General features: G+C 51.8%; 1 protein-coding gene across 4 annotated transcripts in view; it reads right to left on the bottom strand.

The window, feature by feature from the left end:
• Positions 1–15,598, bottom strand: part of CROCC2 (ciliary rootlet coiled-coil, rootletin family member 2) — a 94,702-nt gene that overhangs the window by 37,427 nt on the left and 41,677 nt on the right. For all 4 annotated transcript variants that reach the window (XM_019486074.2, XM_059730864.1, XM_059730863.1 and 1 more), the window contains exons 16-22: positions 13,926–14,072; positions 10,997–11,227; positions 10,362–10,555; positions 9,144–9,271; positions 8,777–8,946; positions 7,616–7,795; positions 7,183–7,317 (exon numbers count right to left, since the gene is read on the bottom strand). In XM_019486074.2, coding sequence (XP_019341619.1) covers positions 7,183–7,317; positions 7,616–7,795; positions 8,777–8,946; positions 9,144–9,271; positions 10,362–10,555; positions 10,997–11,227; positions 13,926–14,072 — 1,185 coding nt within the window. The remainder of the gene's footprint in view (positions 1–7,182; positions 7,318–7,615; positions 7,796–8,776; positions 8,947–9,143; positions 9,272–10,361; positions 10,556–10,996; positions 11,228–13,925; positions 14,073–15,598) is intronic.

The raw sequence follows: 15,598 nt of genomic DNA, 5'->3' as shown, positions 1-15,598 counted from the left end.
TGGTAACTGATCCATGGTGAGGTGCAAAACAGGAGAGTCAGGCGCACACTGAGTCTTGGCCCTGTGCTGAGCCTTGAGCTGGGCCAGAGAGGGGAGACCATGTACATCCTTGATCCCAGAGTAGTTGGGGGCTGGTTAAGCCTCCTAACACAGTCCATGGCAGCTCCAAGGGCTCACCTCTCTTAGACCCTGTCCAAAATGGCCTGGTCAGCTGTTCCAGCAGCTGGGAATAGCTGGAGTGTTGCTATGCCCAGGTATGTTCCCTGCCAGCCCCACATACCCCCATGAACTGGGGGGTCCTGTCAGAGGGTGTCCAAAGCAACTATGCCAGCTCTGCCTGCAGGAGTGCCCTTCTGCTGATACTGGGGTGGGTGGGGGTGTGCCTGTCAATTCCTTCTTTGGTTTGGCCAATGCAGCTGAGCATGACAGGCTGGGCAAGGGGCACAAGGCATGCCCGCACTTCCCAGACACCCCCACACCCTACTGCTGCCCGCACCCTCTGACTCCTTCTCCAACATGCCTGCTGCAGCCCAGCAAAACTGGAATGGGAAAGGCATCAGGGCCACACCCCTTCCAGGAGCCTGGGCAAAAGTTGTGCCTTTTCCAGAAGGCAGAGCTGCCTGTGAGCCTTGTGCCAGCAGGGTTTAATGGGTGCTGCCAACTGCTTCCCAGGCATTCTCTCTTTCTCTCTCCCTTTCCATGGTGTTTTGTGCCAATTTGGACACTTGCAGGTATGTGGTATGCCCCTGGTTTTCTGTCTCCTATGTTTTTAATGCAGCTAAAATTTGTAGAATCATAAAATGCAGAGATGGAAAACGAACTATTAGATCATCCAGCCCAGCCCCCTGCCAATGCAGTATCGCTCCCTACAGAACATTCCCGAGCAATTTGTCTAGACCAGGGATGAATAACTCCAGCGATGGGGAATCCAGTGCTTCCCTGAAAACATTATTCCATGGTCTAATTGACCTTATTGTTAGGAAATTTTTCCTGATGTCTTGCCTAAGCTTTTCTTTGCAATACTGTAGTCCAGTACTTTGTTATTCCTCCTTGAACAATCTTCCTCCTCCTTAGCACTCCTGTCCCTTAATCCTTGGGCAGGCAGCCCTCCCACTCCTTCTTCTCTGCCTTGCACTGTGATAGATGAGGATTTTATCCTCCCAGTGCTTCCCAGAGCACAGGCTCATCCCTCCTAGGCACTGACTGCACGTGTTGCTGTTCTCTGGATTGACTCCATTGTCAACCCCTTTCTTGTGATAAGACACCTGAGACTGCTGCACACTCAATTCCACACACACTCATGGCTCTCCTGGATAAAGAGCATTGTTCTCTCAGTGGGTTGGGGCACCAAGGGCCAGACCTTCACCTGGTGTAAAGCAGTGCAGTATGACCCCCTTCTGTGGAATTATGATGATTTACACCAGCTGCAGATAAGGCCTTTAAGGACACATCTGAAGGGCCTTATCCTGTTTTCTGTGAAGTGACTGGTCACACTTTTATCAGCTTCAGCTGAAGGAGAATCACACTAATTTCCAGCATTATCCTCTCCTGCTGCTAGAATTCATTCTAAGGACAGGGCAGACAGTGACATAACTTAGAGTAATTCACATTGGTTTTGTACGAAGAGTGAAAAGATGAATAACTATCCCAGGGTAATGGCACACAGTAGACAGGTATTACAGTACCGTGCCACCAGTAGAGGTGCTCTAACGAGAGGCTCTCAGTGTATTTCTGCCTGCCATGTTGTTTGACCCACAGCTGTTTCATTTAACACCAAGACTCTTAGAGCCAAGTGAGAATGGGTGAAAGAAGGGCTAGTTTCTCTGGTCACTGTCTGTCTCATGCTAAAGAAGCTGTTGCTCACAAGTGGACCCCTGAACCAACATGGAGCCATCTGGACTTTACAGTATTGGTGTTACCCATGCAGAGCTGCATTATAGTCCACAGAGCTCTGCGCCCTCTTGGACCCTGTAGGAGCAGGGCCTGAGTCAGCAGTTTTCCCCTGGGGTTCATGTGGGTCCCTCTCACACAGCATCATGGCTGAGAACAGCACATGAATGGACAGGAAAACTCAGGCTGGTTATGGAGAGCTTGATGGTCAGAGCACATACCCAAAGCTGCATTTAAGGCTGGTTTGAAAATGACTGTCATGATGTCTCTTTGAAATCTGGTTTTCTCTTCTTGCATGTTAAAGTCAGGAGAAATGAGAGCTTATGAGCTCTCCAACAAGCACGTCCCTGACTCTGATCCCCACTTCGTTGGTAGCAACCAGTAATGACCCCAGCAAAGCCACTGGAGTTCAGGGGTGTGAGTGAGACTAGGCTGGGGCCTGATATCCACCAGCCTGTAGCATTTCACTGAGTAACAAAGACAGGTCAGGCGGGAGAGAAGGTCTGGATGCTAAGGAGGACTTGGGAACACAGGGACAGGTCTCTCCTGGGTGTAAATTGGCCCAGCTCTATGAAAGTTTATATCCTTTGGGGATTTGGCCCATTGACTTCACCAGAGCTGTGCTGGTCAACACCAGCTGGGAATCTGGCCAGCTGTTGCACTGAGGGAATATGAAGTGCTCCCCCTGAGCCTATGAATGTGCTCACTGCTCTGCTGTTCTGGCCCAGGCTGCCTGGCCCACAACTCCTTGATTACTCCCAAAGATGGGTGGAAACAAAGAAAACACATACATCAAGTTCCCAGCAAAACACACAGCAGGCATGTGGCACCAGGGGCTAAACGTGAGCCCCACTCCTTGACTGTGCTTCTTGTCTGTCAGCTGCCATCTGAGCAGAGGAGAGCTCCTTTGGGGTAGGAGGGGAAGAAGGGAGAAGCTACAGGAAATGAGAGGCTCTTGGGCAAGGCCTTTTCTTCTGGTGCCAGAAGATCCTGTTTTGGGTTGAAGGCTACATCCGATTTCTCCAAGGACCAGAGAGCTCAGAGCTGTGCCTGCAGCCCGATGAAGAAATATGAGGCCGCTTCCAGGACTCCATTGCAAAACACTTGCTCCCCAGAGAGGGATCTGTGGTTGCACTCACACTCCTGTCCTGCCCATTCCCTGTTTGGTAGAGCCCCTCTCATGCAAAAATGACCACATGGAGCTGCCTAAAAACAGCAGAAAAGCTTACACAAGACAGCCTGATGGGTCTTTAACCCCTTGGTTGTCTGGCATTAATAAGAGCCCAGCGAACAGGAATCACAGCGCGCCTCAAAAGCAGCATGTCAGGAACACAGAGTTGTACCAATTGTTAGAGATGTTTCTTGTTTCCTTAAAAAGCAAGAAGCATAATTTGTGACAAACAATACTGGAGGGCTTCATAATGTCCACAGTGGACATCCAACAGCATCTAACAGAGCCATACACATGTGTGTATATATCTTTTTGAGATACCCCATGTTCGTGTATTATTGGCAGGCAAATGTGAACACAAGGAAGCAAATCCATATACCCAGGGATAAATCCAGGGTCAATCCACTGAATTCACTATGCAGGGACTCGAGGACGGAGTCCTGAGGGACTCGGAAGAAAAGTCACCAAAGCAGACCCTGCAGAAGTGGCTGGTGGGACTTTCCTAGCCTGGAGAGGAGGGCCTGATTACCGGTGCCAAAGGCAAGGATAGGCATGCTAAGTAGTTCAACTGGGCAGAGGAGGTTGGTGACCTCAGGGCAGTTTGAGTAGAGGAGAGGTGACAGCTTGGCTGCAGAAGACCACATAGTGAGGGAGTTGAGGCAATGGGGGTAGAGTGCATGCTGGAGGCAGTCAGGTCATGGGCAGGCAGCTGGAGAAGGAGGTGAGGAGGTCGAGGGAGCAGATGGAGAGCCAACTGCTTGTGTGTGGGCAGAGAGAAGGAGCCAGGTAGGGATGGAAGGTTTGAGCACAGGGAGAAGGGATGGGTGAAAGAGAGGTCAGGGGTCCTGAGGGGACAGTTGTAATATGGGCCAGTGGGTAAAGCAGAAGGTGAGAACTCAGCAGACCTGGCTTCCTCTCCTGACTCTCCACTGACTCACTGTATAACCCAAAGGGAGCCTTTGCCTGGTCCAAGGCATGGCTCAGAAAAGGGGAACTCTGTAGAGCAATGTCAAGGCTTGGCAAAGCCTAGAGGAGTGGCAGCAGAGATAGCCATTACTCCTAGCTCGTTCATGGCACTCGGCATCTTCTACCCATGATGAAAACCAACAGAACAATTAGCTCTCTAATTAAACCTGCTCTGTGGTCTAGGCATGAGCCTGAACTATCTGGCAATTCCCACAGACAGCTGTCCCACAGCAGGGTTCAGTGAACTGAAAGTGGAGGAGAGCTGCTCTGAGGGAACATGGCAATAGAATCTGTGGCAGGCTCATGGCTGCCATATGCACAGAGGTGGCTCTGCTGCTGTCCCTCTTGCCCTCCTGTTGGTCACTCTCTCGCCATCTCCCTCTTTCATTCTCTCCCAGGGCATGTCAATGCCACTGGCCTCAGGAGCATCCATGGGGCCTGGATGCAGGCAAACCTTGTAGGCCATGTTTCTGCTGCCTCTCTGCCAAGCTGGACTACTACCACTGCCAAGATACACACTGTGCCCAGTTGCTCTCATTCTGTGCACACCCATGTCTGACAGTGAGGAAAAGCAGGGGTGCATCTAGACTGCACTCCCGGTGCCTTCACAGAGGGATGCTGTTGGGTATGCCCCACCCACTTCCTTCTGCTCATGTCCTGGCAGTGCAGCAGTGAAGCTACTCTGGGTGTGTCCCTCAAGGGCTCCACTACCAGAGATTTGAAAGGGGCCACAGGACACCCCCACAACAGCTTCACTGCTGTGTTTCTGGGTTTAGCATATGGAGGCAGGGGTTATTTCTCAGCAGTGGTCCCCTGCTCAGGAGAGACAAGGCAGTAGGGACACAGCTGTGCAAGGCAGAGAGACCTTCAGTCCTGTCCCTTCCTCCTTTCCCTGCTCTGCCTCCCTCGTAGCTCCTCCCTTCCCAGCTAATCCCTGGAATCACCCCCTCCACACCCTGGCACCTTGGCCCAGCCTCTATTCTTTTCCTCTACTCTTCTGTCTAGTTCCTCCACAAGCCCTGCCATGGCTCCAGCCTATGAGCTGGCACAGCAAAAGGGACTTGCTCTTTTGTGGGCTGTGCAGGGGGAGGTGAAACTGACTCTGTCTCATATTGCTGCTTCTTATCAACATGACCTATGGAGAGGAATGGGGAAAGGGGCTTTGTGCCATCCTCTGGCCTGTTTTTCTAAGGTTGTCAATCCCCAGTCCAGAGACCACGGCTACTGGAAGGTACCTGAGTGACTCATTTATTACTAAAATACTACATCACTCAGATGTTGATGCAGTAGCATAGCTAAGGGGAGGGCAACAGAAGCAGCCCCTCCCTTTGTGAGATGGTCCAAAGACAGCCGTGAGCACAGCAGTGGCTGATCACCCCTCTGTGACTAGTATCACAGCAACTGGCACTGCTGTGGGCATTGTATAATTGCCCAGGGTACAGAACAGCCCAGCTATGCCTCTTGTGTATGAACAACAGCTAACAACTGCAAGTCCCAGCTACAAAGGGCTGACAGTCTGGTTACACACCCAAGGATCCCCTCACACAGAGGGCTGCAGGGGAAAGATCCACAGCAGCCAAAGGAACTTTTTTCTACTGACTTCAGTGTGAGAAGAATGGTGCTTAGGGAATCAAACAGGCAATTTTCCAGGGCCCTAAATCTCTCCCCTTCCCCACGCACCAGTAAAGTGCAGAAGGCTGTTTCTAGTTCTCCCATACAGCAATGTTTGAACATGTTTGGCAGCCGGGAATTGTTTACAGCAGTGGTCAGGGAAGTTATGCTTTGTATCTGATTTCTCTTTGGTTCCCCAACAGCCCTTCCACTTGGTGCACTTTCGATTAGCTCTGGTTAGATTTTACCCTGTTGTGCAGTTTGCTTTGAGGCAGGGGCTGCGTTTTTCATGAACATGCTCCTTGGAGCCGGGCTTTCTGGTGGCCTAGCCCTTGTTGATGTCATGCACACATTTCTGACTGTAAACACAAAGCAAGCCACCCAGCAGCATGTGAACCCGGTGAAACCTCACCAGGGTGTTCTGCAAGAGGACTAAAAACTCATGGCATTGGCGGCGGACCAGCCCACAGCTCAGCCAGTGTACCTTCATCCTCACCTGGCTCAGCATGTCAGCCTGGTTCAGTCAGGGTGTCGCTTGTGCCCTGGAGTATGGTAGTTCCCTAATACCTACCTGCTTCCACTGGGAAATGGGCTGCAACCATTCAGCTCATCTCACCTGTGACCTCAGTCACATTTTTCAGGGCTGAAATTAGGTAGTGAAAGTTTCACGCACAAACCTGCATTGTCACTTACCCTGCACCCTCCACAGGGCTTTAATTCTCTGCTTATACCCTGCCCTACTCATACCAGTCTAGTGTCTACTTACGTAATGACAGCCACATTGGTATATCCACAGCAGGCCCACCCTGCAGCACATGCGCTAGGTTATGCTCCCCCCGCCTCTCACTTGGGCACTGTAATGTGCCACTCTGCGTTGAGAGAAGCCTCTTGCTCTGTGGGCTGCTTCTAGGCTCTTATGTATTTTACTGTTTATAGCAGATCACAGGACACCAGCTGGAGCCCAGATGAGCTGTGAGACTCTGGATCAAACCCCTGTTATAGTGCAGGCATCACCTGGGGTTGGCTAGCCCCATTCCCTAAAATTGGTCCTATTTATGTCTAGAGAAGACAAGACTTGGGAGTGGGAGGAGGACCCAGAGAATTGGTAATAGTCTTCAGATACAAAAAAGGGGTGTTATTAAAGAGAATGGAGATCAACTGTTCTTTGTATCCATGAGGACAGAACAGGAAGTGTCTAGAGCAGTACTTCTCAACCTTTTTAGATGCAAGGCACCCCTTGTTAGGCTCTGGGCACCTCTTAGAAAATGACAGCTCTCAGTTTTCACTTAATTTTTTGACTTTGGAAAAATAATAGAGCAATTTTTTCTATTGCAAAGAACTCAAAAAGAGCACAATGGGGCAGAATGGTTTTAACACTATGAATTCTTATTGAAATCTCTGGATCTATTGTGTGAATTGTGTTTGCACACCTAATAGTGCTTATATTACATGGCTCCCCTCACACCCAGGAAAGATCTTAAGGCACTCCAAGGTATCAAATCCCTGGTTGAGAATCACCAGTCTAGAAAAGGATCTGGGCTCACCTTATCCTGCTCTTGGCGGTTCAGAGCCTCCAGCTTGACCCGGTCGATCTCCATCTTGGTGTTTGCAAGCTCCCGCTGGACCTCACTAAGTTTTTCTGATAGGAGATTCTTCTCCGCTTCCTTCAGGGACAAAGCCTGGAGAAGGCAGCAGGACATGAATGAAAAGCCCTCAATCCCATAGCAAGAGCTAGGAGTGCTGGGAAATGGGAGGGATATGTGACTCCCCCAATCAAGACATCCACAGGACCCCTGCATACATACTCCAGGTCTACAGCGGCCTCAAGCTTCCTGGCAGCTGGCATCCTTGTGTCCTATAGCACCTCCTACCAGGGCTGGAGTAGCAGTGGGGTTTCCTACACCTAGAGCTCCTGTGCCCCTCTCCAAAGAGCCTCCCACTGGCAAAGCTGTCTCTTGTCACAACCTCCCTGCTCACCTTCTGCTTGTCATTCTCCAGAAGAAGGAGGCTTTCATCCCGTTCCTGCTGCAAACTCAGCAACTCCTCAGTCAGCTCCTCTTTCTCTTCCTCATACTTTGATACCAATTTCTGCTTTTCCTGCTGCAGGTGGTTCATGGCCTCCTCTTTCTCCTCCCTCAGTGCCAGGCATAGGCTCTCCTGAGGTCAAGCAAGAGCAGAGGATACAGGTCAGGACTGAACATGAGACAGACCTGCCTGCTCAGCTGGCCAGCTCCCATGCACAGGGATAGCCTTATGCACATGCAGGGGAGCATCTGTAATGCCCTCTTGGCAGAGCCTGGCAGCACTACAGGCCACAGATGTAAGGGAGAGTGTTGGCGTAGCAAAGGCACTGCAGCTTGGGAAGCTGGGTCTTCAACCAGTCCTGAGGAGAACCTTTAGGGCAAAGGATGCTAACAGGACTCACATACTTATGTCCTCCACAGAGCATGGCCACATGCCTGCCTGTGTGGCCTGATCTAAAGCCCATGGGAATCCCTAGAAGTCTTTCCACTGAGATCGCTGGGCACTAGATCAGAACCCCATATTACATTGTGGCAACAAGAGCCAACTGAACCTTGTTACATGGCCCAGATCTGACACACCTGTTGCTATTCCTACTCAAGTACTGAATCAAGAATCATTTCAGTCCTGTTAGTGGACCTGCACCTGTATGAAACCAGTTTCAAAGGGGAAAGGAACCAAGCTGGCTCTCCTATAGTGCCATACTGGCTGGAAGCTTGTACAGGATGGATCTTACAGGGACAGTAGACTTAGCCTGTCACTGAAGCTGCTAAGCAGCCCATAAGGCAGGTACCTTCATACAGTTGGTATCATTTTCCCCATTTCAAGGATTCAGATTTGGAAGCCAGCAGGGATCACTCTGATTACCTTATCTGATCTCCTGTATAACCCCAGTCAGAGGATTTCAGTAGGGGTGTCAGCCATAATCTATGATTGAGCTAGTGATTCCTTAAGAAGATGTCCCACCTTTATTTACAGAGTGGAAAATCCACCACAGGCTGGGGATGCTCTCCTGCTAGCCTGTCACTCTCCTTCGTAAAAACAGGCCTTGTGCATCATCTGATGAGGAGTTTTGATTCCCATTGAACAGGGGCTCCCTACTCCATCAGCCCTCACCTTCTCCTGCTTCAGACGCCCCAAGTTCTCCTCATGGGCCAGCTTCTGATTCTGAAGGGACCGCTGGGTCTCCACCTCCATCTGGGCCAGCTGCTGCTTTAGAGACTCCACATCTTGCTTCAGCCTGGTCTCCTGAAGCTCCAGCTCATGCCGTGCCTTTTCCACCTCCACTGTGAAACAAATCAGCCTTCCTTATGGGACTATGATCCTCAAGGCTCTCTCCCCAGGGGCAGAGGTGCCACACTGCTGTGACTCTACTGCATGCCCTGGTTATTGGCACTAGGTGTTAGGGTACATGGTCACTGGAGTGAGCCTATTAACTGAAGCTACATAGAGGAAGGGGGTGGCAGCAAGGTTTTCTTGGTACCTTGGAGAGCCTGCTTGGCTTCAGTTGTGCTTTGCTTCTCCACTTCCAGCAGCTCCTTTTGGGCCTCCAGCTGTGCTGCGAGCTCTTGCATTTCAAAAAGACTGTTTTCCAGCTCATCCTTCTCAGCTCTGCAACACAGTAGAAAACCATCAGGGCCAGGAAGTAAAGGTATGGCTGCCCTGGCCCCTAATGGAAGACATCAGCACATTAGTCACATCCCTGCTGGTGGGAGTAAAAAGCACCCTGCCGGGACCATGCTGAGACAGGAGGAAACTCTAAGTGAGTAGTGGTACACTGTGCAGCTGGGGCCAAGCTTCTGTCTGAAACACTGTTTGGCTGGGTGTTTTTTTTGTTTTTTTCTTTTTAAGAAATTATTCATGTTCCAAGCCAAATCAAATCCAAATCCATGAATCAGTCGAGAACCATAAGTGGCCCTACAACCAGCAAACATCCTTCACCCCCACCAGGGGCTTCAAATATTTCCAGTCTTTTGGCAGGTATCCTATGTGCAGGCCTAAGCCTGGAGGCTTGGTGTTCAGATGCCCTAAAGTTTTGCCTGCTCTCAGTCATATGGCCACAGGAACAAGTTAGGGAGAAGCTTCCCATTTCTATTAACTGGGCTTTAATTCCCAACACCTCGGTGGGTACTAAACCATGCCAGAAGAACAGTTATCCCCAGAAGCGCTTAAGGAAAACTGCCTTCATGGACCCAGATACCCAGGTAAGTTTGGCTGCGTGTGCAGAGCATGTACAGTTGCAGGAAAGGGGTGTGCTTGGAGATTCTCCTCTTGTTTTCAGTGGTGTGTGTGTTCCCAGCAGCCATCCTGTGGCAGCTACCTATGGGACTGCTTGATGTAACACTATGCAGCCAGAATGCAGTGTGGTTGCCAGTGGTCATCATATACATATGTGTGGACAGGTGAAAGGGCTGACTTGTTTCTTCCTCTGACCTCATTCAAGCTGTCAGATGCCTCTGTCTTGTGCCTTAGCTGCTGCTCATGACCAACTATCACTCTCTGCAATGGCCATGCTGATTACCATAGGCAGCCAGGTCAGCCTGACTCCCTGTGGAGAAGGGCTGTTTCTAGGCTTGTGCCATGGCAGAATGGCAACCAGAAGCTTCTGGCAGAGAGACCAGACCTACCCCTGCCACAATTCCCACCTGTCCACAAGTCAGCCCCCAGCTGGCCTCTATTGGGTTCCCAGGGATGCTGGTACCTGAGTGTGTCTGCCTCCTCCAGAAGGCCCTTCCTCTGGCGCTCCAGCACCGTGAGCTCCACAGCCAGCTGGCCCTTCTCCTTGGTGAGCTCCTCCTTCTCCTGAAGGGCACGGAGCAGGGCATTAGCCTGCGCCTCTGTCTCCTGGCGGCTCTGGGCCAGCTGCTCTCCCAGATCCTGCTTCTGGCTGCTGACCTGGGCAGACCGGGGCAAAGAGGGAGGTGGTAAAACAAGAGCAAGGGCAGTCTGGGCCCCTTGCTGCAGCCCTGGAGCCCTCGCACTGGCTTCCCCCATTGCTGGAGAAGTGGGAAAAGAGCCCCTCTGATTCAGCTGTTCCATCCCCTATGCAGGGGGGGGCCTGGGCATGCTCTGTCCCTGCTCAGCTCTCTGCTCTGCTCTGCTCTGCTCAGCTGAGCTGCTGCACCAGGAGATAATGTGCAGGGCTGGAGCAGACCACTACGTCCCCAGAGCCAGGGGAGAATCAGGGCCTGGGCTCTGCCCTGCTAAGTCCCAGTTGTGTTCCTGGCCTGCTCCTGTGCCCACTGCTCCACATTGCAAAGCCCCTCAGCATGTCAGCGATGGAGCCAGGACATCTCACCTGCCAGGGGAACCCCACCACCCAGAGCCTGCTCTCACCTGCAGCAGGTGCTCCCGCAGCTGGGCCTTGTCCCTGTGCAGCACTGCCACTTTGTCCTCCAGCCGCGCCCATCTCTCCTCCGCTACCTGGAAGCTCTGCTCCAGCCCCCTCCTTGCCACACTTGTGTGTGCCATCTCCTGTTCCTGCTGTGCCAGCTGCTCTCGCAAACTGGATCGCTCCTGCTCCAGCTCCTGCCTCCAGTCCAGCAGTGCACTCTTCTCTTCTTCCAGCTTCACCGCACCAAAAGCCAAAGAGAAGGCCAGGGAGTCAGAGGACGGCTTTTTCAGTGTTTGTGGAGCAAAGGGCAGGGGGGACCCTTGAGGGAGGGTAAGATGATCTGCCCTCATGAGTAGGGAAAAGGACCTGCCTCACTCACCCATTGCCTACCTGGCTATGTACCCTTGGTTCTTATTAGTTCAAGCTGCTCAGCTATTTAAGTGATGTGCAGAGAGGCAGCAACAGTCTGCTCAGACCTGGAGTGATGCAGCTGAGGCCTAGCCCTATCTGATAATCCTTCCTCAAGCGGGAGGCTGGACTAGGTCCCTCCCAGTCCTATGTTTCTGTGATTCTGTCTTTAGAGTCTGCTCTGATCCCTGCCCAGCCTTCTGCCCAGCCTTCCGACACTGGATGTGAATTTCAGCTCTTGACCTTCAGCTCACTTGTCTGGCCCAGGCCCCTTGGGGCAGCTTTGCTCTAACTACTGCTCTAGACTGCTGATGCCCTGGAGCTTCTACAGATCAGCACAGCTACTGGCTACATTGGGCAGGTGCCCAGGAAAGGGGCTGGCACAATGGCTGTATGCCAATGTACAGCACCAGGGGTCTCTGGTCACCGGGCAGAGGACAAGCCTGGAGACAGGGCACAAAGCTACTTTATCTCTGCCAAACATTTCAGCCCCAGCCACTGTGGCGTACTCTCTTCCAGGGGAAATTTTTAGTCATTCCAAAAGAAAAAGAGAAAAGTCCAAGTCAGAATGTGGCCCCTCACATTGAAATGTGTGCTGTAAATGGAAAAATGAAGGTGCCTGTCTGAAACAAACCCTTTCCATGTCACGTTCTCAGGGAAACCCCACTTTCTAACTGGGGCAGGGGGGCAGCAGGAGGGAGCTATTTGACCATTTTCAAATAGGTCCAGTCATATACAGCCTGACTCCCTACTACCGGGGGGAGAAAGGGAGTCTGCGTCAGCCCTCTGCAATGTTTCCTGGATGGGATAGTTTAGCCCCAACCTTAGCCCAGCCTCCTGTTGTTCTGGACCTGTGGCTCCTTCCAAGCTCATTGGACTTGGAGACGAGGGAATGGACTTTGACTGGAACAAAGGGCTGTATCTGTGGGCCATGCATGTGGAGCATCGGAGCTCTGGGAAGCCTGCCACATACAGTTGAGGTGGGTCCCGGCTTGCACAGGGTCAGCAGACCCACGTTTGAAGTCTCACTGAAGTTATAAATGTTGTTGGCATAAGAAGTGGAGCGTGGAACAGCCCTGGTCCCCCCCAATTTCAGGCCTCACTGAAATTATGAGCTCCCAGTGATTACAAGCCCTGCTGGGGTGGTGTTCACAAAACTGCAACATTTCTGGAACAGCTCAGGTTTTAGGAAGACGCAGGAAAAATGTCATGTGTTTCAGCACCTAGGGGAATCCGCTGGAGAGAGAGCATGCTGGAGAGAGAGCACTGCTCAGCTGCTCCAGAGCCATGGAGCCTCATACAACAGACGGCAGAGCCAGAAGCCCAGTCCTGGGGGAGGGCTCCTCCAGGAAGCAGCAAGACACTTTGGCAGATAGCTCCAAGGTTAAAACTCTGCCCATAGGATTAATGGTATTGCCTTTCTCCCACCCTGTGTCTGTCTTGCCAGTGCAGGTCATGAGGTCTCTGAGGCAAAGACCACTTTGTGATGTGTGCCTGCAGGGGGCAGCCCTGAGCTTATGGGGCTTTTAATGGGGTTCCCTGAGGTAATGCTAGTAACTGGCAGCAGCATGTGGTGGAACAGCCTTCTGGGAGTCTTGGGGTAGCTCCATCACCAGGTGCTGTGAGTTCTGCCTCTGCAAGCCCCTTGGGCATTGGACTGCTGGTTTGTATTTAGTGTAATTAATGGCCAAGTATTTTCTGTTTCCTGTGTTCTCTTTGAATGCTCCAGGAAGCACCTCTCCTGCCTGCAGCCCTCTGGCAGGACCAGATCCTATGTGTGCCAGATTGTGGAAGTGGACAGCAGGGTGGAAGGGAACCTTTTGCTGTGGGGTAGCTGGGGAGTAGAAAATGCTGGAGGTGAGCATTCTAGGCAACCAGTAGTCCTCTCAGAAGCAAGGAGAGGAGAGACACACTGGAGAACAGGTTTGAAAAACCCCAGCACAGGGGCTTCAGGAAATGGCAACTGGGAAGAATATGCTTAGCCAGGCATGGGAGCTGCGTGAGGAGACTGAGAGGCTCCAGGGACAGCAGCAGGAGGGAAACTGCTTCCCTCCACCCCCATGGGAATTCTTCTAGTGCAACACATCAGCCTCAGCCAAGTGCTTGTGATGGGGCATGTGGCCATGCATTTAGCACTACCTTGCAGGGATAAATGGAAACAGCTCCTGATGCTGAAGGCTAAGTGACAGTTGACTATCAGTGGGCAGGCTGCAAGGTGTGTGATGGGCAGAGGGCAAAGAGCAGGGACTGGGTAGGCTGCAGTGGGAAGTGATAGGCATAGGGACAAAGTGCAAGGGTTGGGTTGGCTGGCAAGGGTGTGATGGGCACAGGGGCAGAGCACAGCACAGAGCAAGGCCTGGGGGGGTTGTGATAAGAGGGACTGGCAGTGAGGCATATATGTGTGTATGGAAAAGGGGGGGAGACATGACAAACACAGGGACAGGGCACAAGTGATCCGAGTGCCAGAACTGACTGGAGGGGATGGGTGGGTGCAGAGAGAAAGTGACCTGTGAGGCCTATTACCTGCAGAATTGTGCGGTTGAGGCTGATCTTGTCCTGGGCCAGACCTTCCATGAGGGCTGCTGTCTTGCCCAGTGAGTCCTTCAGGTCAGAATTTTCCGACTTCATCTTGTTGAGAGCCAGCTCCAGCTCTGCACAATTGGTCTCTGCCTGCAGGAGAGAAGAGACATCTCAGCACTTGGCCAGAGCTTGGGAGTCTTCTAGCAAGGAGTGGAATATTCATATCCTGGGGCATTTGGGAGTTTCTGTTCAGCTCTTGTGCAGATGCAGAGCCCAACATGAGAACCCTCTGGAATAAGCCATTGGAAGGGCTTAGGAGATGATGAGTTCCCTGGTGGGAAGCTGTCTGGTTGGCTGTGGCAGCTGGTGATCCAGCTGAAATGCCATGCAGTCAGTGGGCCTCTGCAGCCTCTGGGCCAAACCTCTAGACCTTCTGTAAGCAAAGATCCCATCCAACTCTATCAGTAAATGCCCAGTGCCTGCTGCAGTCCTTTTTCCAAAGCAAGATGTAGCCTAATGCCACAATCAGCCCCTAGGGCTGCTGTGACTTTTTCTACTGATGGCTGTATCAAACAGGCAGCAAGGCTTTGCTCACAAGGACACTGTTATACACTCCCTGTTGCAGGGCCCACTCAAGCACATTTGAAATTCTTAGCTAAGCCAATGGCATTGCTGCATCAAGAATTCTTGCCTGGGGACCTAAGAGGGCAAGATGCAAGTATCCCGTCCACCCCTGTAATTCATGATGAGACAGACAGGATCAGTGTGCCAGAAGGGATGGCCTCTGGAGCTCACCTCCCCAGTACTACTCAGTGCTATCAGTTACACCTGCCCAACCTGATGCTGGAGCCCCGTGTTGCACTTGCTATCCTGCAGCCAGTTGAGCAATGCCTGCTGAATCTCTGCATGGATCACACTGTGTTTCAGCCACTGTAAAGCAAGTCTGGAGCCCTGCATGACATTACTCATGTGGGGTGGGGTAATGTGTCAGTGCTATTATGGCTTTAATATCCTATCCCACCCAGTCTATTCTCAGCTCACTGCCATTCACTTCCCAGGATTTACTGGAAGAATGAACATGTTGCTCAGTGAGGAAGAGATCAATTCTGGCCTGGTTTACTTTTGTCTGGGAAATAACAGGTTGGTCAGGCTGGTCAAAGATGGAGCTGAAGAGGCCTAGCCTGGGTTTTTCCCTGCTGCAGGGCAGTGCCATTGCTATGTCTCAACCAGCAGTACGGTGAGAAAAAGTAAGCCTCCACAAATGTTGCCGGGCTGAAGGCTGGGCATCTTCAGCTCTAGATACAACTTTCTCTGCTGATTCTGCTGGTCTCCAAGAAAAAATGTAGTTTTGGGACCCAACTTCACGCCTGTTGTCTTCAATGGACATTGGGTCGTGGCTGGGAGGATGGGTGTGTGGGGTGGGGGAAGCATGTTATTTCCAAGAAAGGAAATGAGCTTTTAAGGCATTTTCTATTGTGAAATAGCAGCTCTTGATGATGGCCTGCCAAACTCTGGCAGCTCACCCATCACACTTCAAGCCTCCACGCAGGCCCCTGTGCTCCTGGCACTGATAGATGTGTGAGAAGTAAATGCAGCTTGGCAAGGGCTGGGTGTCCCAGGAGAGTCATCAGGCTGACTCAGCTGGTGTCACTTTGGCCTTCAGGATAGAGTGTGGG

This window comes from Alligator mississippiensis, chromosome 7, assembly GCF_030867095.1.
Source record: "Alligator mississippiensis isolate rAllMis1 chromosome 7, rAllMis1, whole genome shotgun sequence".
Lineage (NCBI taxonomy): Eukaryota > Metazoa > Chordata > Crocodylia > Alligatoridae > Alligator > Alligator mississippiensis.
This window is presented reverse-complemented; position numbering and strand designations above follow the sequence as displayed.